The sequence below is a fragment of the Phoxinus phoxinus genome (genome assembly GCF_949152265.1).
Source record: "Phoxinus phoxinus genome assembly, chromosome: 17".
NCBI classification, from domain to species: domain Eukaryota; kingdom Metazoa; phylum Chordata; class Actinopteri; order Cypriniformes; family Leuciscidae; genus Phoxinus; species Phoxinus phoxinus.
Genome location: NC_136892.1, coordinates 3,308,026 through 3,333,393, shown reverse-complemented (window position 1 = coordinate 3,333,393; position 25,368 = coordinate 3,308,026). Strand labels below are relative to the sequence as shown.

Sequence of the window (25,368 nt, the reverse complement as noted above, 5' to 3'; positions counted from 1 at the left end):
TTACTTTGTGCTGACGATTTATCCTCCAGTGTATTACTCTATGAAAATTCATATATTTACTTATTTTATATGAAAGGATTTGAAGAGGAAAACATTTTCCTCTAAAATGATGAGGCTCTTTTTAAGGCTAAGTGCAAAACGTATTTAATGCTATTTACAGTAAGTGAATATACCAGTATTTTCTTTGCATAATTAGTGTGGAGTGCTATTTATAATAACTACATATGAAATATAAAGTTATTGTCGGAACAGCGATGACGTGATCAGAACTGTGCAGAGAGCTGAATTCAACAATCCAGGACCATTAAATAAGAGACCTATCAATTGGGACGCCAGCCGGCCTGAAACAAACTAACTCCACAATGAAATGGTTTTGAGACTAAGAACACTTGTTTGAGGTGGTCACAATTATAGAAAGAACTTTTAAAACGTCAACTTTACCCAAGACAAATCGGTTAGAAGATGGCACATCCTGATTATCACGGGGAACATCATGAGACAGAACTGCTTTGTGTTTCATGTGGAAAAAACTAACCCCCAAATAAAAATAACTTATTATTTTTTTATCCACTCGAAGATAGAATATGATAAACAAGTCCACAGATGGTTGAAAATATTTTCATTGGGCTAAGAGATAACATTCTGAGAGTCAAGACTATAATAGAGGAAGGATCCCCTCCCCTCACTGTCACACTCTGTGTGCCTGTATGACTGCTGATCTTTTCTTGCAAGAAAATAAACCCGATCAAAGACAATTTGTATATTCGTCTCTTATTCAGAATTGTTTATTTGACACAACATATTAAAGCGAGAACATACATAATCAACACATTTACTGTCGCTATTCCAGAATATTTTGAATATTAGGCCTATTATCGATTCAGTCTTCCAAGTATTTTGTAGCTTATAGAAACAAACGAATTTAAAGCACTGACACCGCAAGGCAAAAATAAACAGTTGCACGAATCCAAGGGGGTAATCCATCCGCCGGAAACCGAAGCTTCCCCGGGGGCCGCCATTGGCTATTAAGCCATCACCTGCTGTTAGCCTTACATTGACTCCCATTCATTTTGGCATCACTTTGACAGTGAATAACTTTACATCTGAGGCGTTTAAAGACTCCATTTGTCCATTATTTATTTCTAAAGGCAAGGCAAACTGTATCACGGTTCAGGGTGCTTCATCGGCTTCCCTGTTGTCTGTGTTGTCCTGTCATTTCCTGCAGCTCGTGACCTGAGCAATCAGCACTGGTGCACTGGAGCTGATTGCCCTAACCTGTCGCTTGTTCCTTTCCTCCCTTATAATCTCTGCTGTGTCTGCCCCTTGTTGTCAGTAGATTTGTGCTGTTCATGTACGGTTGTACCTGTGCTGTGTGTCTTTCTGTTTTACCTTCCTCCGCTGCTGTGCTCAGGGCGCTAGACGAGGAGTCTTTTTACTGGCGTGTGCTCGCTATCCTCACTCCCGTTCGTGCCGAACCTCGTCTTAATCCACCTGCTCCATACTCCGGTGAGCCCAATTCATGCCGTTCCTTTCTGTCACAATGTTCTCTGACTTTTTCACTCCAGCCCTCCTGTTTTCTCATGGAACGATCTAAATTGGCATTCACCATCACGCTTCTGATCGGACAAGCGAGAGGATGGGGAATGGCCATGTTTTCGGAGGAGCTCCGCAAGCTGTTCGATCGCTCCGCACTTGGGACGGAGGCGGCGCAGGTGTTGTCTTTGCTGAAACAGGGAGATCGGTCTGTGTCGGAGTACTCTATACTCTCGCCGCGTCGTGCGGATGTAATGCTAAGGCGCAGTGGGATCATTTTCTTCACGGGCTGGCAGATTACATCAAGGACAAGATATATTCTCTCGAACTGCCTCTCAGCCTCGACGGATTCGTCGACCTCGCCATCCGCGTTGATAACCGGATAGCTCTCCGTTCCCGGCATCGGAGGGGCTTGGCCTCTCACAAGCTCTTCTCCTACCTGGTCACTGGAGCGGCGGGTGATGTGACTTCTCAGCGCAGAGGCGGGGCATGTGGCGTCCTCGTGTCCAGTGAAGTGGGCGGCGTTTTTCGACCAAGGAGGGGCGTAGAGTGAGCGTCACTAGCACATTGCTGCCTTCTGGTGGTCGTTCCATCATCCAGGCTTTATTACAGTTTAATAGGGCTGTTCATCAGGTGTCAGCTTTGATTGATTCTGGAGCAGAAGGAGATTTTATGGACACTGAGCTGGCTGCCCGATTAGGTGTTCCATCAGTTCCACTGGCTGAGCCCATTTCAACCAGGACCCTCTGCGGCACCCATCTCACTAGAATTACCCACTCCACCAGGTTTATTACTCTCACCTTTTCGGGTAATTATGCTGAGGAGATTCGTTTTCTTCTTATTCACTCTCCCTCTGCTCCAGTAGTGTTGGGACACACATGGTTGGTCAAACATTACCCTCACATTGACTGGGCTCTTAATTCTGTTCTGGCATGGAGTCCTTTTTGTTTATCTCAATGTTTGGGTCCTGCGTTTTCTCCTGTTATGTCCTGTTCTGTGTTTCAGGAGGAGCCGGTGAGCCTGGCGAATGTACCGGATGCTTACCATGAGTTGAGAGCAGTTTTCAGTAAGTCCCGAGCTTCATCTCTTCCTCTGCACCGCCCGTATGACTGTGCAATAGATCTGTTGCCTGGCACTTCTCCCACTAGGGAGGCGCCTTTACTCACTTTCCGGGCCTGAGAGGGAGGCCATGGAGAAGTACATCAATGATTCTCAGGTAGCTGGCATTATCAGGCCCTCTTCCTCTCCGGCTGGGGCGGGGTTCTTCTGGGGAAGAAGGATGGATCGCTCCGTCCCTGTATAGATTATCGGGGCTTGAATGACATCACGGTAAAGAATCGTTATCCTTTGCCGTTGATGTCATCGGCCTTCAAGCTCTTGCAGGGGGCGACCATCTTTACGAAGTTGTATCTTCGCAATGCTTATCACCTAGTTCGGATTAGGGAGAAGGTTGAATGGAAGACCGCCTTCAACACCCACATGGGGAACTTTGAGTATTTGGTTATGCCTTTTAGACTTTCTAACTCCCCGGCGGTCTTCCAGGCACTCGTCAATGACGTGCTCAGAGACATGGTCGACCGGTTTGTATTTGTTTACCTCGACGACATCCTGATCTTCTCTCAGAACGAGCGCGACCATGTCCAATGGGTCAGGTGAGTGCTCCAGACCCTAAGTCAACAACCAAGGCTTCCTCCATATAACCAAGGCGCTGAGACACCTCCGTGTGACCCTGATCAAATGAAGTGGGTTCCTCCTTGGGGAAAACCCCTTGGTCTTGAGCCACCACTGCAAGGGCCCTTATGTACAGCAGGCCAAAAGTAATGTTGAACGCAGCTGCCATCATGCCTAACAGTCTGCTAAACTGTTTCACAATGAGTGACTGGCCTAGCTTTACCTCTTTTACGACAGTGAGGATGGCAGCAATACGAGCAGGCGATAGGACGGCTCGCATCCTCACTGAATCCCACATCACACCAAGAAAAGTGGTCCTCTGAACTGGAGAATGCACACTCTTCTTGGCCTTCTCAACCCCAACAAGACCGACATCTCAATGCTGAACCGCCAACTGCTCCGACTCTACTAGATTAAGCCAGTCGTCTTAAGTAGTTCAAAATGCTAATATCTTGCAGTCTGAGCATTGCTAGAGCTGCATCTATGCATTTTGTGAACGTGTGGGGTAATAGAGGTAGGCCGAATGGAAGAACCCGATACTGTTATGCTTCCCCCCCCCCGAAAGCAAACCTTATGAACTTCCTGTGTTGTGGAAGGATGGAGACATGGAAGTATGCATTCTTTAGATCTATCGTGACAAACCAGTACTCGGATCTGTTTGAGTCTCAATCTGCCTCAGTCAACATTTTGAACTTGAGCTTCTTCACTGAATGATTCAGACAAAGAAGATCTAATATAGGACGCAACCCCTCATCCTTCTTGGGAACAATGAAGTACCGGCTGTGGGTATAGGAACCGTTCTATAGCTTCCTTTGCTAATAGAGATTTTACTTCTTGTTCCATAACCCGGGATGCACCGCCGTGAGTAGTGCCCCGTTGTATCGCAGCGGAGAAGAACTAAACTGAATTCTGTACCCTTTTCTACAATCTGCGGGACCCATCGAGATGGTGAATGAGCATCTGTTTGCAACCCTTCACATCTAACATTCTTTTAAAAAAGTTATTTCACTTTTGGAGAGTCTTTTGTTTTTCCAACATCTAGGCTATATTATAGACAGTGGTCTGCAGGAAAGTGTAGAAGTTGATGAAAGCGTTGTCATGGGATTGTTAAAAACAAAGTGCACTTTGAGGAGCTCATCTAAAGCACCCATAGAACCAGCTGTTTGACAAGGGATAAGCTTATTATCCAGTGCAGTGTAGGGCAATCTCATCTCAACTCCTCCCTATGGCCAGAAGTAATGATGCTGTGATTGACCGGGCGCTGATTGTTATCAGCTGATAAAAGCTTTATATAGTTTGATCGGTGGTCTCTATAAAGGCCGATCAAATGACACAAAATTCGAGAGACAATTGGCTGTTCGTCCTACCAGTTGTCTGAAAAGGACAATACATTTGCAACGTCTTTTTGGAGGGCGGAGACATTGCAACTTGCAACGACAGCAAGAATCTAGGGCTGTGCGATTTTAGTTTTTTATTTCTGTGACAGCGATGCTTTCGTTCCTCCCTAAAAGGCCAAAATTAGATCAGTGATTGCCGTGAAGTACTACTGTTTCTAAACTGCAGAACTTGCTCGATAGATAGATTTAGATTAAAGGAACACTCCGACTTTTTGGGACTTTAGCCTATTCACCTTATCCCCCAGAGTTAGATAAGTCCATACATACCTTTTTCATCTCCGTGCGTGCTATAAGTCTGTTTGACGCACCCACCGCTAGCCTAGCTTAGCACAAAGACTGGATGTAAATGGTTGCAGCTAGCATACTAATCCAAATAAGTGACAAAATAAAACAAACATTTTCCTATTTACATGTTGTGATTTGTATAGTCACAGAGTGTACAAAAAACAAAGTCACATGAGACACAGACATATTTTAACCGTATAAATACTGGGAACTATATTCTCTGAAGGCGAAGCACTGCTACTTGGGCGGAGTGATAACCGCAGCACCTGAGACGCGCTCTGAACGAACTCTCTGCTCCTCACCACGGCGTGTGAATATAGTTCCCAGTATTTATACGGTTTAAATATGTCTGTCTCATGTGACTTTGTTTTTTGTACACTCTGTGACTATACAAATCACAACATGTAAATAGGAAAATGTTTGCGTTATTTTGTCACTTATTTGGATTAGTATGCTAGCTGCAACCATTTACATCCAGTCTTTGTGCTAAGCTAGGCTAGCGGTGGGTGCATCAAACAGACTTATTGTCACGACACACACACAGGAGAAGGTAAGGTCCAGGCGCAGTATATTTATTAGGGTAATCCGTACTCACAACCAGTCCAGGCAAGGGTCGAAATCCAAAAAGGCAATCCACAAACATGAAACACAAACACAAGAAACAAGCTCAAAGCACAACGGAAGTGTGGGGACAATATACACAGGGAAATGACAATGCTAATGGGGAATTGGCTGAGTGCAATGATTAGTGACAAGGGACAGCTGAGTGTAATGAGAAGACAAGGATCGTGGGAAATGTAGTTCAATAGTGTGATGGACACCGTGGGGAAGGAGGACATCTAGTGGTGACCCAAGGAACATAAACCAGACACTGTGACATAACCCCCCCTCTACGGAGCGGCTACCAGACGCTCCAAGACCACAAGAAACAAACAAAACAAGAGTCCAGGCGGGAGGAGGAAAGGTGGAGGATCAGGGGGTGGGATGGGGGACCAGGTCCATGGAGGGGAACAGGAACAAGGGGGAACGGCTTAAGCGCCGGCCAGGGCGAAACAGACAATCCATCGGGCGGCCAGGGCGAAGCAGACAGTCCATCGGGCCAGGGCGGTGAAGACCCCTCGGGCGGCCAGGGCGGTGAAGACCCCTCGGGCGGCCACGGCGGTGAAGACCCTTTGGGCGGCCACGGCGGTGAAGACCCCTCGGGCGGCCACGGCGGTGAAGACCCCTCGGGCGGCCACGGCGGTGAAGACCCCTCGGGCGGCCACGGCGGAGACGACCAGGGTGAAGACGACCACTCGGGCGGCCACGGCGGTGAAGACCCCTCGGGCGGCCACGGCGGTGAAGACCACTCGGGCGGCCATGGCGGAGACGACCAGGGTGAAGCCGACCACTCGGGCGGCCATGGCGGTGAAGACCAAGGCGGAACAGAGACAGACCCTGGCTCAGGAACAGTTACAACCGGCTCAGGAACGGGAACAGCAACAGACACCACCGGCTCAGGAACGGGAACAGCTACAGACACCACCGGCTCAGGAACGGGAACAGCAACAGACACCACCGGCTCAGGAACTGGAACTGCAACAGACACCACCGGCTCAGGAACTGCAACAGACACCACCGGCTCAGGAACAGCAACAGACACCACCGGCTCAGGAACTGGAACTGCAACAGACACCACCGGCTCAGGAACTGCAACAGACACCACCGGCTCAGGAACTGCAACAGACACCACCGGCTCAGGAACTGCAACAGACACCACCGGCTCAGGAACTGCAACAGACACCACCGGCTCAGGAACTGCAACAGACACCACCGGCTCAGGAACTGCAACAGACACCACCGGCTCAGGAACTGCAACAGACACCACCGGCTCAGGAACTGCAACAGACACCACCGGCTCAGGAACTGCAACAGACACCACCGGCTCAGGAACTGCAACAGACACCACCGGCTCAGGAACGGCAACAGACACCACCGGCTCAGGAACGGCAACAGACACCACCGGCTCAGGAAGGGCAACAGACACCACCGGCTCAGGAACTGCAACAGACACCACCGGCTCAGGAACTGCCACCCACACCGGCTCGGTGGAAGTGACGTAAGAAGTCTCTGGCTGGCCGGAACTCATGTGCTTCCTCCGTGCATGCAGTACAAACACCACATAAAAAAGGAAGACAGCCCTCCTTGCTTTGGCAGGACTGATGGTGTAAAGCCCCGGGGCGACCTCCGGGACGACAGCGGGCTGTTCGGGGGCGACCTCCGGGACGACAGCGGGCTGTTCGGGGGCGACCTCCGGGACGACAGCGGGCTGTTCGGGGACGGCCTCCGGGACGACAGCGGGCTGTTCGGGGACGGCCTCCGGGACGACAGCGGGCTGTTCTGGCACGGCAGGCGTGACGCGAAGCTCAGGCTCGGCAGGCGTGACGTGAGAAGTTTCTGGCTGGGCGGAACTCATGTGCTTCCTCTGTGCGTGCAGTACAACCACCACATAAAAAAGGAAGACAGCCCTCTTTGCCGTGGCAGGACTAATGGTGTACAGCCCCGGGGCGACCTCCGGGACGACAGCGGGCTGTTCGGGGACGGCCTCCGGGACGACAGCGGGCTGTTCGGGCACGGCCTCCGGGACGACAGCGGGCTGCTCGGAGGGGACGGCCCTTGGGACCTTGGGGAGGCTGAAGGTCTTCCTCCTCCTCCGCCGTTTCTGGCGGAAATGTGCAGGCTCTGGACTGGACGGGCACCACGGCGAACAGAGCTCTGGGCTGGGCGGAATCAGCGGCGGATGGAACTCTGGGCTGGACCTCCCCATCCCAGGGCCGAAGAGGGGCCAGAGTGGAGAATGGTGTCTTGCTTCCACTCGACCACTTCCTCCACTGCGGCCTCCACGGGTCCCACGAAAAATGACCAGACGGGTTCCCTCAAAACGCTCTCTCCTCTCCCGCTCGGTGGCTGGGGCAGAGAAGTTCTTAAACATACTGCTGGATCCTTGTGTTTGACGGAGTCCTTCTGTCACGACACACACACAGGAGAAGGTAAGGTCCAGGCGCAGTATATTTATTAGGGTAATCCGTACTCACAACCAGTCCAGGCAAGGGTCGAAATCCAAAAAGGCAATCCACAAACATGAAACACAAACACAAGAAACAAGCTCAAAGCACAACGGAAGTGTGGGGACAATATACACAGGGAAATGACAATGCTAATGGGGAATTGGCTGAGTGCAATGATTAGTGACAAGGGACAGCTGAGTGTAATGAGAAGACAAGGATCGTGGGAAATGTAGTTCAATAGTGTGATGGACACCGTGGGGAAGGAGGACATCTAGTGGTGACCCAAGGAACATAAACCAGACACTGTGACACTTATAGCACGCACGGAGATGAAAAAGGTATGTATGGACTTATCTAACTCTGGGGGATAAGTTGAATAGGCTAAAGTCCCAAAAAGTCGGAGTGTTCCTTTAACAGAGTCAGCAATTTATAAATAGTAAAAGCGTAGTTTACAATCATGGATTTTCGCTGTATTGTAAAGAGCTGTGACAATAAACAGGGAGACCAGGTAATACCATGATGTTTCATAGAATTCCAACTAAAAACGCTGACCGGATGAAGAAATGGCTATACTTGCTCTGGATATTGATCAAAACACACCTAATGAGATTATCAAGGGACATTATGTTTGCTCGGTACATTTCACTGAGGACGACTATTTTCAAAAAATGGAATTTGCCACAAGGACCATGAAACGTGTGCTGAAGGATACGGCCATCCCATCGATATCACATACAGGACAAAGTGGAGCGGCTGCAGTAAGTGTTCCGTTATATTTTTTAATGTTTAGCCTAACGTTACTGTAACAGTGCCATTAGCTAACTTAGATCAAATGTAACGTTAGTGACACTATTATATGAATAGGGTGGTAACTACTATTGCAGTTGTTTACGGGCTCCATGTATCCCCTGTAATGTTAGTATTGTTGCCTCGAACGCGCTCTGTCGTCCCAGTAACACTTGAGCGGAGCTAGAGGTCACGTATAGTCACGTTGGTTTTGTTGACAGAAGAAACAACGGCGCGTCTCAGGTGCTGCGGTTATCACTCCGCCCAAGTAGCATTGCTTCGCCTTCAGAGAATATAGTTCCCAGTATTTATACGGTTAAAATATGTCTGTCTCATGTGACTTTGTTTTTTGTACACTCTGTGACTATACAAATCACAACATGTAAATAGAAAAATGTTTGTTTTATTTTGTCACTTATTTGGATTAGTATGCTAGCTGCAACCATTTACATCCAGTCTTTGTGCTAAGCTAGGCTAGCGGTGGGTGCATCAAACAGACTTATAGCACGCACGGAGATGAAAAAGGTATGTATGGACTTATCTAACTCTGGGGGATAAGGTGAATAGGCTAAAGTCCCAAAAAGTCGGAGTGTTCCTTTAAGAGCATTGAGCTTGGCCTTTTCAGTTCTGGGACAGTTTTGTGCAGCTTCTTCCTGACGCATGCACATGCTCTCAAGAGCTAATACCGCAAGTGTGTGTATTAGGACAGACCCTTGGTGTCACATTAAACTCAAACTAACCAGGATAATTTATTTTAAACTACACATTAACTGTTAGAAGCCAATGATTTGTAGTTAAGACTGCTTTTTGGCCTTAGAGTGTATGTGTAGTGTTCAGTGGTCCATCTTTACCTTTTGTGTGAACTTTCCTTTGTCAGCAGGGTTTCCTTCAATCTTTACAATGGTTCCCACTTCCGTGGCTTTTGGTGTACCTTGTCCCACATTTCAAACTTGCACTCTTACCCCCTTTGAGTCTTCCTCTTTGTTACGTGCTTGATGTTATATAGAGGGATGATTGTGTAACATGATTTAAGTGAGATATAGCAATTACTATTTGATACAACATGTGAAATCGATAGAAACAACCAATCAGGGCTTAAAAATGGGGAGGAAAAATTGCATTTTAACGTTTCTGTTCATGCGTACCTTCTTTAATATTACAGTTCCAAAAATTGTTTGATTAGAAAAAAAATACCAATTAATAGCATTTATTAAAAAAAACAATTGCCTATACTTTATACCAGAAATTAAATGGAACTTTATACAAAATAGCTTTATACTAGAGCTTGTAACTAAACCTTGTGACTTCAGGCAGAGGATCCTCAAACTGTCGGTAAAACCTCATACAGTAGCTCCTGGTATTTATAGTCTGGTATTTTCCCTCTAATCATAGCCAATACAGCCTGTTCATAATCACTTCATCTTTTATAACACAATATTTTGGCCAAATATATTAAATGACAGGAAAAGCTGAGTGCCCACATAGCTACAATAACCCTTGTAACATGTAAGTTAATATAAACTTAATGCTGATGTTACTGCCTCAAATGCGGCCGTTAATGACAAAACACAAATCTTCAACATTCACTGGTGAAAAACCTTGATTTTGGGTAAATGTTAATAATATAATGACACACGCAAGTGCCACAATAGTAACTTCTTTCCTGTTAAAATCTTTGTTTCCGGTTCGGAGCCCTGCAACCAATGAAATGGAATAACATGCAGTACTGAGTACAGTTTATTAGAAAAAAATTTAGTATTAACAAGTTACAAAACAATAAATAAAATAGAATACAAACATTGAAAACAAGAATGTCGCCAAATCAAAGAAATTATCAAAACCAAATGATTCCCGTAACTGATGACCCACACCCTCTAAACTAACAACCAAAAAGAAAATGTAGAACCAAAACTGAAATCTTCATCGTATTCGATGCTTTACATAAACTACGCTAACTAAAACAAAAAAATACAAAAAGTGGCGATCACTCTTAACCTAATTAAAAACTAAGATTCTACCTGTAGTTGTTTGCAAATTTCTGTAAGAACACCAATCGACAGAATTAGGAAGTGGTACAAAGTGGCAAAGTAGTAAGCTAAACAAGTAGTAAATTCAGAATTAGGCTAGATAATTAACAATAACATGATGTAAGTGGTAAGACCACAAACACACCTCACTATAACTTTGGCTAATCAAAGACTACACATATTTGGCTCTGATCTCGTCTACCCACACTCACGTTGCACTTTACACAAGACTTAAAAGGAAACGAGGATGCACAAATAAGAAATGCGAAGCACCCAATGATCTTCTCCTGCTGAGGTAGTCTTTTGTCGCACTATGACTCAATGACATAATCCGTAATGAGTTGTTTTTTGAGCTTCCATAAAAGCTGTTTTAGTACGATGACCTCTTATACCCCTTTTCCACCAAGGCAGAGCTGGTGCTGGTTCGGAGCCAGAGCCTAGTTTCAAATCGGTTCTTTGTTTTTCGACCACCAAAGCACCAGCTCCGAACCAGTAAAAGTAGCACACAAAACATTGCTGGGCTAGAAGTAAGAACAGCTTGCGTCAGGGGCTGGGGGCGGGGTTACCGTGACCAACAAGACGAAAAGAAACTTGTGACCGCCATTTTTGAAAATAGCTGCTAATCGAGCTAACAGCTGCTCGATTGTAATCTCTGTCTATGCAAGTTACGGCGAGCTGCACGAACGCGTTTGATTCGCCGTGTTTGGATGCCGATGTAGGTTCACAAAGCCATGAGCATGAATAGTAACGCAAATCGCCTTTGTTGATGTAAGACTTGTTCGAGATGCATCGGAGCGGAGCGGACCGATCAGAGCTCCGGGAGTGTTTGGAGAACATACGACTCCTTGTGCTTTTGGATCGCTTTCGCAGTGCTTTAATGTCACGCGGCGATCGGTCTGCGAGAAGCCGAACCATCTCGAACAAGCCTGGTGTGTTTTTGTTTGGCGCTGCCGCGCTAGCGTTGCTGGGCAACATGAGATGTATACACAGTGACGTAAGATCTGGCTCTGTTTTGGCTCTCTAGCCTGTGGAAAAGCAAACTGGTTCTAGAGGACCCGTCAGTAGAACCAACTCCGAACTGGCTCTAGCTCTAGCTCTGAACCAGCACCTGGTTCTTGCTGGTGGAAAAGGGGTATTATAAGTCAAAAGATCAAGGAAAATTTGATTTCTCAATTCATGACCGCTTTAAAATGTTTGTGAATACAGGTCCAGTTTAGGATGAACATGAACGTGAAATCAGAGTTTAGATTCCCAGCAAACAAAACATTTTTTAATATTTTGCTAACTTTCCAGTTAAGTTATGAAGTCTTCTGAATGTTTAAAACTTTTAAAGACTTTTAACATATGGGGCCCTATCTTGCACCCAGCGCAATTGACTTTGTACAGCGACGCATGTATCATTCCTATTTTGCACCCGCGCACAGCGGACTTTTCCCTCCACAGACGCACGTCGGTAAATCAGGGAATGAACTTGCGCTCGCGGGGCGGTTCAGCGCAAAGAGGAGGCGTGTTCCGGCGCAAAACTTACCTGGTGCTATTTTCCAGTTTTAGAAAGCAATTGCGCCACTGACCAGGAAAAAAAAAGTCTTAAGTCAGTGGCGCGTTGCGCGTTAGTGATATGGTATTTTAAGGGCGCGTGCTTGGCCATAATGTAGCGTGTTAACGCGCATCCACTTTGATTCTCTAATATAAACAGATGCAGCAGTTTTCATTTTTGCAAATCATACATTATTACAAGGAAAAATATTAACACACGAGGGAAATCATTGTTGTGTCCGTGAAGATGTAAAAAAGATCTATCTACATTAAAAAAAATAAAAAAATCTAGATTAGGCTACACATTTACCCAAATTATACGCCTGTTTAACCGAAGCTAATTTGTGTGTGTTTCTCCATCATCCCCAATGTCACTTCTCTGTGTTTTACGGCCCTGACGAGAACGTCGGTCTCCTCGGATGTGAACCGCTCCTGGCGTGCGCCGGCAAATCCGCCGTTATAATAGCGATCCGCCATGGAACAAGCGAGCCGGCTCTTAAAGGGAATGTGAGAGGACGCTCTGATTGGTTTATTTCACGTTACGCTCAAACCACACCTATGAATAATGAAGCGACTTCAGACCAACACCTTTTAGATTTGCGCCAGGCGCAAGAGTCGTTTATCCCGCCGGGAAAATAGCAACAGCGCCGGGATCCGCCCACAAAGTTACTTGCGCTTTGCGCTTTGACACTTGCGTTTCAGATCGTTAAAATAGGGCCCATGGGAACATTCCATAATTTTGAAAACACTATGGGAATGTTACTTTTGATGTTCTAAAATGTTCTAAACATTCTAAAAGAAGAGTTGATATTTAAAAAATGTTAGGTGAACGTCCAACTAAAACATTTTAGAGAAGAAAAAAAATTGCATTGATGATATTGTCACGCTTTAGCAAAGCATGGTGCGGAACACGATGAAGACGATTAATGTAAACAGGCTTTATTAACAAAAGGAAAACATAAACAAACTCAGCATAAATGTTAACGAGAACCGACAGATGAGAACGGAAACACAGGCAAATAAATTATAAGGGCAAACAAAGATGATTGAATGAACACGTTTCTGGAATATGTTTGTTCATTACAAATCTCTGAGAACATTCCCTGTTAGCTTGGTTTATTTATAGCATTTTTGGTTACCAGCTTATATTTGACAAACTTTTTTTAAAGTGCACTTAACAAAACCGTTGTTTTCTTATTCATATAAAAAAAAAGTAAAGAAAGAGACTTATCTTATTTTCTCAACGGGTTTCCTCAAGGTCACTTGTTCTGCACAAGCTCTTTATGAAAATTCCAGTGCCGGGGATTTTAATCAGATTAAAACTTATTGCACTCTGTGTGTGTGTCATGGAGGGGGTGACTTTTAATTCTCTTCAGCTCAGTGTTTGGAAGAATGCTTTGTGTTCAGAAATCAGAAACTCCTTTGGCATCCATTAACCCCAAAATTAATCATTCAAAGTTTTAAATAGCTTTTGTTTTTTGCGTATTTTTCATTTAAGGTAAAGAGTTCAGTCGTGGTGAGTTGTGTCAATCCGCTGATAGAAATATTACGGGAGTCTCGGATCAGTATGGGCTTTGCGGATCTTCTGGAGGAAGTTGGTGGGTTTGGACGCTTTCAGATGATCCATGTCATGCTTCTGTCCATCCCGGGTCTTCTGATGGCTTGCCAGAATTTACTAAATAACTTTACTGCTGGTGTACCGGAGCATCACTGTCGCATACCGAATATAACGGCTGCACTGAATGAGAGCGCCTCGTCAGTCCTGCGCGCCTTCATCCCACTGGATTCATCACTCACACTGTCCAAATGCACTCGCTACACTGAGACTCAGTGGCATTTAATCTCAGACCAACCGAGTCACACAAATGCGACTGAACTGCAGACCGAGGCTTGCGCTGATGGCTGGACATATGACAAGACTGAATTCAGCTCATCTATAGTATCAGAAGTAAGTTGTTTAATTTGCTCTGACACAATGTAGGCCTATTTCTCTACATTATAGGTCAAAATGTATATTGTGGTGTACCAATGTTTTAGGAGAAAAAAAAACAGAAAAGTTTTAAAGGGCACCTATTATGACATTTAAAATGTTCCTAATGTTGTTGTGGGAGTCCCCAACAACAGTTTTACGTGCATGCAATGTCAAAAAAACACTTTTGTTGTCGTATAATATGCATTTATTTTTACCTGATTTGCTCACCGACTCCCAAATGAATCGTTCAACGACTCATTTTTCAAACCCCTCCTTTGCGCGACGCTAATCTGCGATTGTTCAGATGACCCAGCAGTGTTTACAGAGATAATACTTATTGTTTAACACGGAGTACAATGATGCTTTTATCAATTAAATTGTGTTATAATAATGATTATAGTCCACTGCTTTGTAGTTTGTAGTAAAAAACTAAAAATAAGATAAAGCATGTAATGTTATGTTAGCGAGCATAGCCCAGAGTTCATATTGTAAAAGCACAATCAGTCTTTGTTTGCGTTAGCCCGATGCATAAACATAACGTTTTTAAAAAAAAAAAGAAAAAAAATGCAGTTACGTTACTACGAGGTATTACTCTATTCTTTAAGACAACTCCGAAAACAACGACAAACACTTCACATATCTCAATACAATTGCCATTGAAGACCTAGAAGCTAAACGGTGCTTACACAACAAACAAAATAATTATTAAGCATGCTACATAAAACATAAAAGCAACAATTATTAATAACACTTACAGGTTGTGATACGGAGGAGGAAGCTGATGCAAATACACTTGGAACTGAACCTTCCTTCAATATCAGCCGACTCGCGAATCCAAGTTTGATTGCATTTAAGTTGGTAAAGCAATCTTCTTCAAAATGGCGCGAGCAAAGCACAAGGCTCGGACTATACTTCTGTGGTATAGTTGTATATTGTAGCCACTTATTCTTCAAATGCTCCTCCTTGGGCAGATGAAAAAAGTTTGCTTTTGAGCCGCACTTCAGAACACAGCGTCTCGTCGCCATGATGTTTCCCTGCTGGCCTTGGAGCGCAATAAGTGGGCGTATCGTATTCAAATAACTTGACAAGTTGACGTCATCTAGTCAGAGAAAAAGCTTCGGTCTTCTAACGATTCATAAAAATGACTCAGAGTCGACTCTCACTTTTGAAAGACAATAACTTTATATACGGTGCACTTTCATATTTCAAACTTTGCAGGATGTTTTTGTTCACTTAGATCTATGTTACACACTACATGAAAGGTAAATTTCAAAATTCCATAATAGGTGCCCTTTAAAAGGTCTAAATTTGGCCAATTCTGCACTTCTAGGTTTATGCGGCAATGAGATATGTGAACAAATTGCAGACATGGAGCCATGTCATATTTAAAAATATATATATATTGCTGCACAAGATGATCTTTTCAAATCATTCTAAAGGCAAGTTCACACTACAGGATTTTAAAACGTCGGGCTGAGCTGTGCGGTTCACACTACATGACTTGCTCTCTGAAATCAGGAGTGTTCAAGTTGTTGAGCTGTTCACACCACACGACACAACGTGATTGATTGGTTGACTGTTTTAATGATATTAAAGCCTGGATGGCCGTACATTTTTTAAACTTTAACGAGAGTAAAACTGAAGACATGATTTTTAAACTTCTGATGTCACACAAATAGATCTGACCGTGTTGCAACCGTATGTTAAGTCTGTTGTAACAAACCTGGGAGTTAAAACGGACAGTGATTTTTTAAATGGAGAAGCAGATCAATTCTGTTGTGAAAGCCAGTTTCTTTCAACTTAGGCTTCTTACAGGAGGTAACGCACTACAGGAGTTGACAACAACTATGTCACCCAACGATTCTATCTTGTCTACAAACCACGTTTTGTCACGAAAATCACGCGATAATACGAACCGGAAATGACACAATACAGCACGCGCGCCACTACCCAGTGAAGAAGAAGAAGAACACAACACGCGAGTCTTTGTTTGAATATGGACGTCAGACAGAAATTAGTGCTGCAAACTGTTTGCGCGATGATTTGCTCTAAAAAAAAAAAAAACGTTTTTCTTTGAAAACCGCGTATTTTCCCGGTGACCTCAACCCATGCCTTGCTCTGATTGGCTGATTTTAGCCTCTGATTTGAATGCTCTGTTTGAAGGGGCGTGTCTGTGTGAGACTTCAGTGTAAACGCCCACTGCTGTGATTGGCTGCTGTGAGACTTCAGTGTAAACGCCCACTGCTGTGATTGGCTGCTGTGAGACTTCAGTGTAAACGCCCACTGCTGTGATTGGCTGCTGTGAGACTTCAGTGTAAACGCCCACTGCTGTGATTGGCTGCTGTGAGACTTCAGTGTAAACACCCACTGCTGTGATTGGCTGCTGTGAGACTTCAGTGTAAACGCCCACACTGCTGTGATTGGCTGTGAGACTTCGGTGTAAACGCCCACTGCTGTGATTGGCTGTGAGACTTCGGTGTAAACGCCCACTGCTGTGATTGGCTGCTGTGAGACTTCAGTGTAAACACCCACTGCTGTGATTGGCTGCTGTGAGACTTCAGTGTAAACACCCACTGCTGTGATTGGCTGCTGTGAGACTTCGGTGTAAACACCCACTGCTGTGATTGGCTGCTGTGAGACTTCGGTGTAAACACCCACTGCTGTGATTGGCTGCTGTGAGACTTCAGTGTAAACGCCCACTGCTGTGATTGGGTGCTGTGAGACTTCAGTGTAAACACCCACTGCTGTGATTGGCTGCTGTGAGACTTTGGTGTAAACACCCACTGCTGTGATTGGCTGCTGTGAGACTTCGGTGTAAACGCCCACTGCTGTGATTGGCTGCTGTGAGACTTCAGTGTAAACGCCCACTGCTGTGATTGGCTGCTGTGAGACTTCAGTGTAAACACCCACTGCTGTGATTGGCTGCTGAGAGACTTCAGTGTAAACACCCACTGCTGTGATTGGGTGCTGTGAGACTTCAGTGTAAACACCCACTGCTGTGATTGGCTGCTGTGAGACTTCAGTGTAAACACCCACTGCTGTGATTGGCTGCTGTGAGACTTCAGTGTAAACACCCACTGCTGTGATTGGCTGCTGAGAGACTTCAGTGTAAACACCCACTGCTGTGATTGGCTGCTGTGAGACTTCAGTGTAAACACCCATTGCTGTGATTGGCTGCTGAGAGACTTCAGTGTAAACGCCCACTGCTGTGATTGGCTGCTGAGAGACTTCAGTGTAAACGCCCACTGCTGTGATTGGCTGCTGTGAGACTTCACTGTAAATGACCACTGCTGTGATTGGCTGCTGTGAGACTTCAGTGTAAATGCCCACTGCTGTGATTGGCTGACATCTTAGCAAATGAAATAGCTAAGTTTTACATGTGGAATTCTCTCGAAAACTTTTAGCTCGTTTTTACTATTACAGTTCTCTAATCGTGTAAAGTGTTGATTATAGCATATTTAGATCGTGGCATGAACGGTTGCAGTGATGAGCATTGTAGCCGATCACAGACATGTATGCAGCGAACTCGTCATTGTAACTCTATTTCTGCACACTAACCATCATAACTAACAGTGCCAACATAATGTAAATAAGAGATTCGTTGATTCGAACAGGAGTTTTGGCGAAAGTCCAGAACACTTGCGCTGTTTGATTGACAGTTCCAGCGATTGTAAAGAGACTATCTATTCTAGATGATCATTTAGTTAACAAAAATGAGTTACACTTGATGCCCCATAGGGATCACAACGAGTAAAAGGCATGTGTAATGTTTTGCAGTAACTCTTTTCTCTCATTTGTCACAGTGGGATTTAGTTTGTACACTTCGTCCACTCAAACAGATGAGCCAGACCATTTACATGGGAGGAGTCCTGACAGGTGCCATTATATTCGGAGGGTTATCAGACAGGTAAAGCATCCATAACTTTCTGTGTACACGGTCACGTCTTTGGACACAACATATTCACATATAATGCCTTTTTTGGAAAGATTCAATAAATAGTACACATTATAGTATACATGATGTGCAAGTGCATTTAAACATTTTTTTTACAAGAAAACAACACCACAATCTTTAGCTGCATAAGAACACTAATGACCTCGAATAAGACTGGTAATAATAAGACTGCTTGATAAAATATGTGTAACATGCAAGAAAGTAAAATGAGAACTGAAAGGTAGCCACCATGGATGAGATAATTATGATGCATACGTCATGAGCTCATATGCAGGATTGCCACCTTTTTCAGATCTTCGAAACAACGCGTTGGATTAAATGAAAATATAAAATAACAATGTGACAACTCACCTCTCCCCGCAGGCTAAATCGCAAACAATTTCTGATATCTCAATCTTTTTTCAAACTCATTTGACCAGTTAGACAGAAAATAACTGATTCAAAAGAGTGATTCATTCACAACTCGATAGTTCTGATTAAACAGCTGATAGAAAACACACACATACACACACACACCAGTGATTCTCAGGTCGGTATACAATAATTTCCCTATCACAGAAATTTTAATATAGAACTAAATTAAATATTTGTAACAATCAACTTATTGACTAGAAATTTATTTTAAAATGTACAGACCCCATGAGACAAGTCTACATGAAATTTAAGTGTTTTTGCTTTCATTTATTTATTTATTTATTTTTAACAGGGACAATGCACATTAATCAACACCGTAGTAAAACTTCAATGTAAATGTGCTAGAGTTAAGCTAAATAGCTCATTTTCATCCATAGTCCCTGAGCAGGTAATACTTACTAATGTCCAACATCATCAATACATAAGTTCAGCGCTTCAACAAATACATTATCAAAGAAAAAAAGAGAGAGAATTTTTTTTTTTATAAACATAAACCTTGAGATTATCTATAAGCTTGTGTGCTCCAAAACATTGACAAAACACATTTACTGTTTTCCTTATGGTGAATGGCACATAATCCACTATATAGGGTATAGGGAACGACTCAGAGAGCATAAATATGCGTTCTATCGGGGCGAATTTAGGCAGCTTGTAACGACGAAAATACTGTTTGTAACAATATACAAAAATCTTCACTAAATGCGAATACATAAGTTATTTCTAACTAGAAGTTGGTATTACTAACAAGTACAGGAGGCAACATGCACTTGGAGTGAATTGAGGTAGCAGTGGCAATCCTTAATTTGATGTGGATAATTGAAGAAAAAGAGATAATTTTGAAAATGATTATTATACTACATTACAGCATGTAATATCTATGCTTATCTGCACCACATCCCAATATTGTTAACAATTTTATGGATTACAAAAAACACTACAGAACCATTTTACAAGAGATTTCAGATTCAACTCTTTATTGTGTGTTTATATTCTTGTGTAGGTTTGGGCGAAAGGCTATTCTGATTTGGTCATATTTTCAGATCGCTGTCTTAGGCACATTTACAGCTCTGTCTCCGTCGTACGTGGTGTACTGCATCCTCAGATTCCTGACAGGAATGTCTGTGTCCGGAGTCATTCTCAATGGCGTCTCACTCAGTGAGTGTCTCTCTTCACTGTCATCCAGCATGCGTTATACAAAAATGATTTACAAAGTAAAAATACAATGAAACTAATCTCTCAATCTCTCAAGGCAATTACTTATTTAAATGTTTAAATGTGTATGCATATGCTATTGTAGCCTACTTCAAAGCATCACAAAAAAAACTATAAAGATAAATGTTTAAAACAGTCGTTACCTTTCAAGGGAACTTGACGCTGCGTCATGGTGTTGACGCTATGGGAAAGCCTCCTACATGAAATGTTGAATAGGCATCTGACTCAGAGGAGTTAGATGTTCAGTATGTGATATGTACATTGTTTCCGCACACTTTTTTTTATTAATTTCATTTATTCATTAATTGCCTTAATATTGGGTGTATAGCTACAGTACGGTTCTGCAAGTGTACCACACTGATCTCCTGAAAGAGATACAGTATACTTCCTTTCTGCGGGTTCTTGGATGTAAATGTTGTTTGGGTATTGAGGGATGTGTCCAATTCTTACTGAATATTGTGTCCCAATTTAAGGATTGGTGTGTCACAATTGACCCTTCGCTAAGCCACGCCGAAAACCGCCACTGGCCAATTGTGGCTTAGCAACCGTAACTAGGCGCGGGAGGTCTGGCAAGCTTTCGAGCGAGGGAAACATGCCGAAGCGTTGTGCGTATGAATTGTGCAAATCTGATACCACAATCCCTAAAAGTTTGGACGGTGGGGTGGAATTCGAGTCCGAAACCTAAAAGCCGAGAGGAGAAATGCCGGCGTGGATCAAGTGTGGGACGCCCCATTCACAACTAAATGTCGACAAGATGAAATAATGACGGTTCTTTGTTTATAATGCATATATTTGAACGTAAAATAAGACGATTAAAGGCAAGACGGAGGCTCACTGACATACTTTAAAATATATTTAAGCATTTTGTTAATCGACGGCCTACTACCCCTGAGTAACTTTAAGGTTACGTTACCCCAATCCGATCACGGCTCTCCCGGTGTTAGTGTTATTCCACTAGATTTATGGATAAGTTGTTTGATTTATAATTATTAGATTATCATTTATTTTCACATTTCACTTACCCTGCTGTGAATGAACAGCTGTTCCTCAATTTGTGTGTTTCCCATTTGAATGGTCAGCGTATGAGGCGCTGCTGCTTGCGCTGGGACTAACGTTAAGCCTAGTTAGGCTCTAATCGGTTGCATATTATGTCATGGATATATCCCTCGAATGCAATCTGCAGTCCCTTCTGTCTCGCTCTCTCATATATTTCACCTGTTCGCCAATAATGACTAATTATCTCCTTGGGAATGTCTGACACCGGTGCATACACACTGTAATAGACGTGCCAGGCGCGAAAGCTTGCCAGGCGTAGCAACAGTAACTAAGGAGGGCAGGGCTTAGCGAAGGGTCAATCAATCAAGACAAAAGGGTACATATTTCTCTGCCTGAAAATGGGAAGTTCCCCAGGCTGCTTCACAAGTAAAGCATGTTTATGTTGATTCTTCTGTCAATCTAGCCCGAGGGTCCCCAACGGCGAACAATATTTGATGTAACAGGTGGAAAAATATTTATGCTGTCATTTGGGATGCGGGTCAACAATCAATATAGTCTGGCTATCACCAGACCAAGCTCAATCTTTTAAGATTGAACATTGACGTCTGCTCTGTATTTCTACTGCACAAGAGGCGTGATCAACAGGCATAGTTCAAATGACTCTGTACGCAATTGGATAGTCCTTCAACCAATCAGATGCGAAAACTCTAGTTTGTACAAAGCAAACATGTTGGTTTGTAGCATTGATCAGCAGTTTGATCAACTGATCAACAAGCCCCAAGATGGTGCGACTTATTGTCTCTAATTCTGAGGAAACTTTCTGGGCACAGGGCTTGGTTCTGCCACCCCGGCTGGGGATACGAACAGTTCTGGGAACCATCTTATGGGTCTGGTTAATGAAAGCACTTTAAAGAGTGTTCAGTTATGACTTGATTAGACACTCAGATTATGAGCTCTCCCTGTCAACCCTGTTAACCCTAGGATTGGATATTTTTGGGTTAACTTTTGCTCAGCCAGTCTGTGATTGCTTTTCACAGCTTGGTTGAACAGGCTTTTTAAGAGTCTTTCAGCCATGGTCTGCTCAGTTGATTGAGGTCATTAGAACATATGGCAATTATAGGAAATGCAAGCAAAGGGCCAAGGCATTCATTTTCAAGGCCCGTGATGGTTTTGTAAACAATATCTCTCTTTTTGAGCAAATCTGATCTTTTTGGCTCTGATATGATATGATTTCCTTTATGGTGGTGTTGGTATTAATATTCCCACAGCGTCAACACCAGGGGCCTCATTTATAAAACTGTGCGTAGGATCCTTACTAAAAGTGTACGTGCGCCCAAAAGCCAGAAATTGCGTGCGCAAAAAAATATTCAGACTTATAAAAGCGTGCGTACGCCAGAACCTGCGCAGAATTCACTTTATAAATCCCAGTCAGCGGAAGATTGTGCGCACATGCGTCTCCTCCCCGAAATAACCATATATGGAGCTTACAACGCCTAGTTTTACTATGCATATCCTCATCTGCATAGCATTTGCATATGATTATTCATCCACGTGATAACATGTTTAACGGTACAAGACATTAGGAAAATATGAAATACGGATGTGCCGTCACATTACATTAATAAAAATAATTTACCGGTAGTAGCCTATCCTTGCCTTGTTTTTGAATAAATAAATCAAATAGTGTACAATGCATTTCAGATAAAGTTTTTCTCAATCTTTTCCACTGGCCAAATAGTATTTTTAATTGATTTATATTTGTAATGGAAACAGATAGACCTTGTGCATTATTTGCACAATCTGCTATTATCATGATAAGCATTATCTCTGTAGCCTAGTTAAAACATTAAAACACAGCATGCCAAATGAAAAGAGTTAAAAAGCATCGCATGCACAACAAATATGTATAGGCTATTCATTGAATAGGCTATATATATTTTTAGCTTTTCAGTAAATGTCATAAAGTTTAAGTGTTTAGCCTAACTCCATTAATGAGCATATTTAATCTAAATGTTTATATAGTAAAACATAGTTTAAATTATATTTTATTTAAACTGTTATTGTGAATGTGAACATGCACTGTAGCCTATTTATGATTAGGACTCATAATGAAGATTTACAGTTTTACTTCATCTGCCGTTATATATGCGTCAGTTTCACTAACGGCCCAACGCGCTCGCTGGCGCGGACATTCAAGCAAGGTGTGGATATTTCCTTCAAGTGATAGGCTTGGTGAGTGAAATTATATTTGTAGCAATTATCTTTCTATATATCTATAATTTTATTTCGATTTTCTGTCTAAAAGTGACCAAAAAGACATTTAACTCCAGCTCACCATCGGTGTCGCCAAACTGCTCTGTCTCCAAAATGTACGTACGCATGGGTCAGAGTTTGCGTGGAGGTGCGCACATTTTCACGTCAAGTTTTTCTTTATAAATCCCACCTTTTGCGCAGGAACTGGCGTACGCATGTTTTCAGCCCCGTTTTGTGCGTACGCAAGCTTTATAAATGAGGCCCCAGGACACAGCATTGAGTTCCCTTATCTCAGGCTACATATTCAATTCAATTCAAATGTATTTGTATAGCGCTTTTCACAATACATATTGTTTCAAAGCAGCTTTACAGAAAATGCATTTCAGAATTGTACATACAAAATACAGTTAGTTAATCATGTATAAATTTAGGGCATAACATATCGCCGGCGTTGGGTCGTCTCTTCACAAGCGTTGGGTCGACTTTTCACAAGCGTTGGGTCGTCTCTTCACAGGCGTCGAGTCGTCTCTTTGGGGCATCTGAAGTCTCCATGAGGGGCTGGATACATAACTGGAGCTGACGAACTCTATTTGAGTTATAGGGACAGGCGCCCCGAGATAACAACAAAAAAGGCAGATGGGAAATAATTAGGGTAGCTGCTGTTCATAATATCAATGCATTTGATCTGATTTAACTGTAGTATGTAACCCGGTTCCCTAAGAAGGGAACTAGATGCTGCGTCACATTGCCATACTTCTGGTATGTCTACATCATCGGATCTGCGTTAACCAATAGAAGTGGCGTTTTCACACGTGCCTCAGACATCGGTCATGCTGGAGGTGTTCCCATAGCATCAACACTGTGATGCAGCATCTCATTCCCTTCTCAGGGGAGGGTGTTACATATGTAACCTGAGATGTTTTCAGTCCTGGTCCTGGGGACCTACCGTTCTGCACACTTTACATATATCCCCTATTTAACACACCTGGATCAAATCATCAGCTGATTAGTTGAGAGCTCCATGAACTGAACTGAGTGTGTCAGACAGAAAATGCTTAGAGCGGTGTGTCCCCAAGATCAGGATTGAAAACTGCTTGGTTAAAAGACATTTAATATTAGTGTTGAGCTGACTGCACTGACACTATTGGATGAAAATAAAACTGCATTGAGCTAAGTAATTACACTATTGTTGTTTCATAATGAATGAGTTTTGCTTTGTGTGACTCACTGTGAAGCTGCTTTTAAACATTATATATTGTATAAAGCTCTATATAAATAAATGTGACTTGACTTGAAATGTTTGTATATATTGTATAAAGCTCTACAGGTATATAAGTAAATGTTACTCGACTTGACTTGAAATGTTTGTGTTCTCAGAGGTGGAGTGGATTCCCACTAAGACTCGAACTGTGGTGGGCACCTTATCATCTTTCTTCTTCACGTTTGGTCAGATGCTTCTAGCTGGAATTGCATACAGTTTGCAAGACTGGCGTAAAATACAAGTGGCCGTCTGTCTCCCTTTCTTCATCTTCTTTTTGTACAGCTGGTGAGAGATTATTCAAATAACTTCATAAATAATGACATTCTATATTACTGATGTTTGTGACTAACTGGAATTATTAGAACAACCCATGCTCAATGAAAAAAATTTGCTTTTGGTGACATTTCGGCAAAATTATATTACATTTCTATTTGCACGTTGAGTGTTTCAAATTTTGACAAATTTCAACAAATTTACTGTCGCTGACTCTGAAACTGTAGGGTTTAAATTGAGTTTCTCACTCGTAAATATGACATTGTCAACATAATTTGAATGCACCATTAATCAGCAGAACCAGGACTAATAATTAACACTGTTGCTGAATTACTACAAATAAATTGAATTAAATGTCAAGAGGTACACAGCAGTAGTTACCAGCATTTTACTGTAAAATTATGATTTGTTACTATTATTGAAAGTAACAGCACAATACTGTTTTGTCAGCTATCATATATAATTGCAATTTAGCAGCATATAGTTGTTAAATTATAAACTAGTTAATGTACCATCATCAATTTTAAATGCATATTATACCATGCTGTCACAGATACTCGAGACAGGAGATGAACTCAAAAGCAGGGATTTATTTTCCAAAAATCAATCAATCTATAAACAAAACCAAAAACATGTTTGTAGCAAAGTTCAGGGAAGGAGGAGATGGGAACTTTCAGACGTAAACTTTAATGTGAAAATAAAAAGTAAACAATAAAACAAAATGAAACGGCAGCCACCTCACACCATACA

General features: G+C 43.0%; 1 protein-coding gene across 1 annotated transcript in view; it reads left to right on the top strand.

Annotated features, from left to right (window-relative positions):
* Nucleotides 1-13,165: 13,165 nt before the first annotated feature.
* The window catches only part of oatx (organic anion transporter X), a 35,249-nt gene continuing 23,046 nt past the window's right edge, over nucleotides 13,166-25,368 (top strand). The window contains exons 1-4 of the mRNA XM_079585001.1: nucleotides 13,166-14,230; nucleotides 18,058-18,161; nucleotides 19,624-19,778; nucleotides 24,462-24,630. Of these exons, the coding sequence (XP_079441127.1) occupies nucleotides 13,850-14,230; nucleotides 18,058-18,161; nucleotides 19,624-19,778; nucleotides 24,462-24,630 (809 nt within the window). The 5' untranslated portion in view covers nucleotides 13,166-13,849. The remainder of the gene's footprint in view (nucleotides 14,231-18,057; nucleotides 18,162-19,623; nucleotides 19,779-24,461; nucleotides 24,631-25,368) is intronic.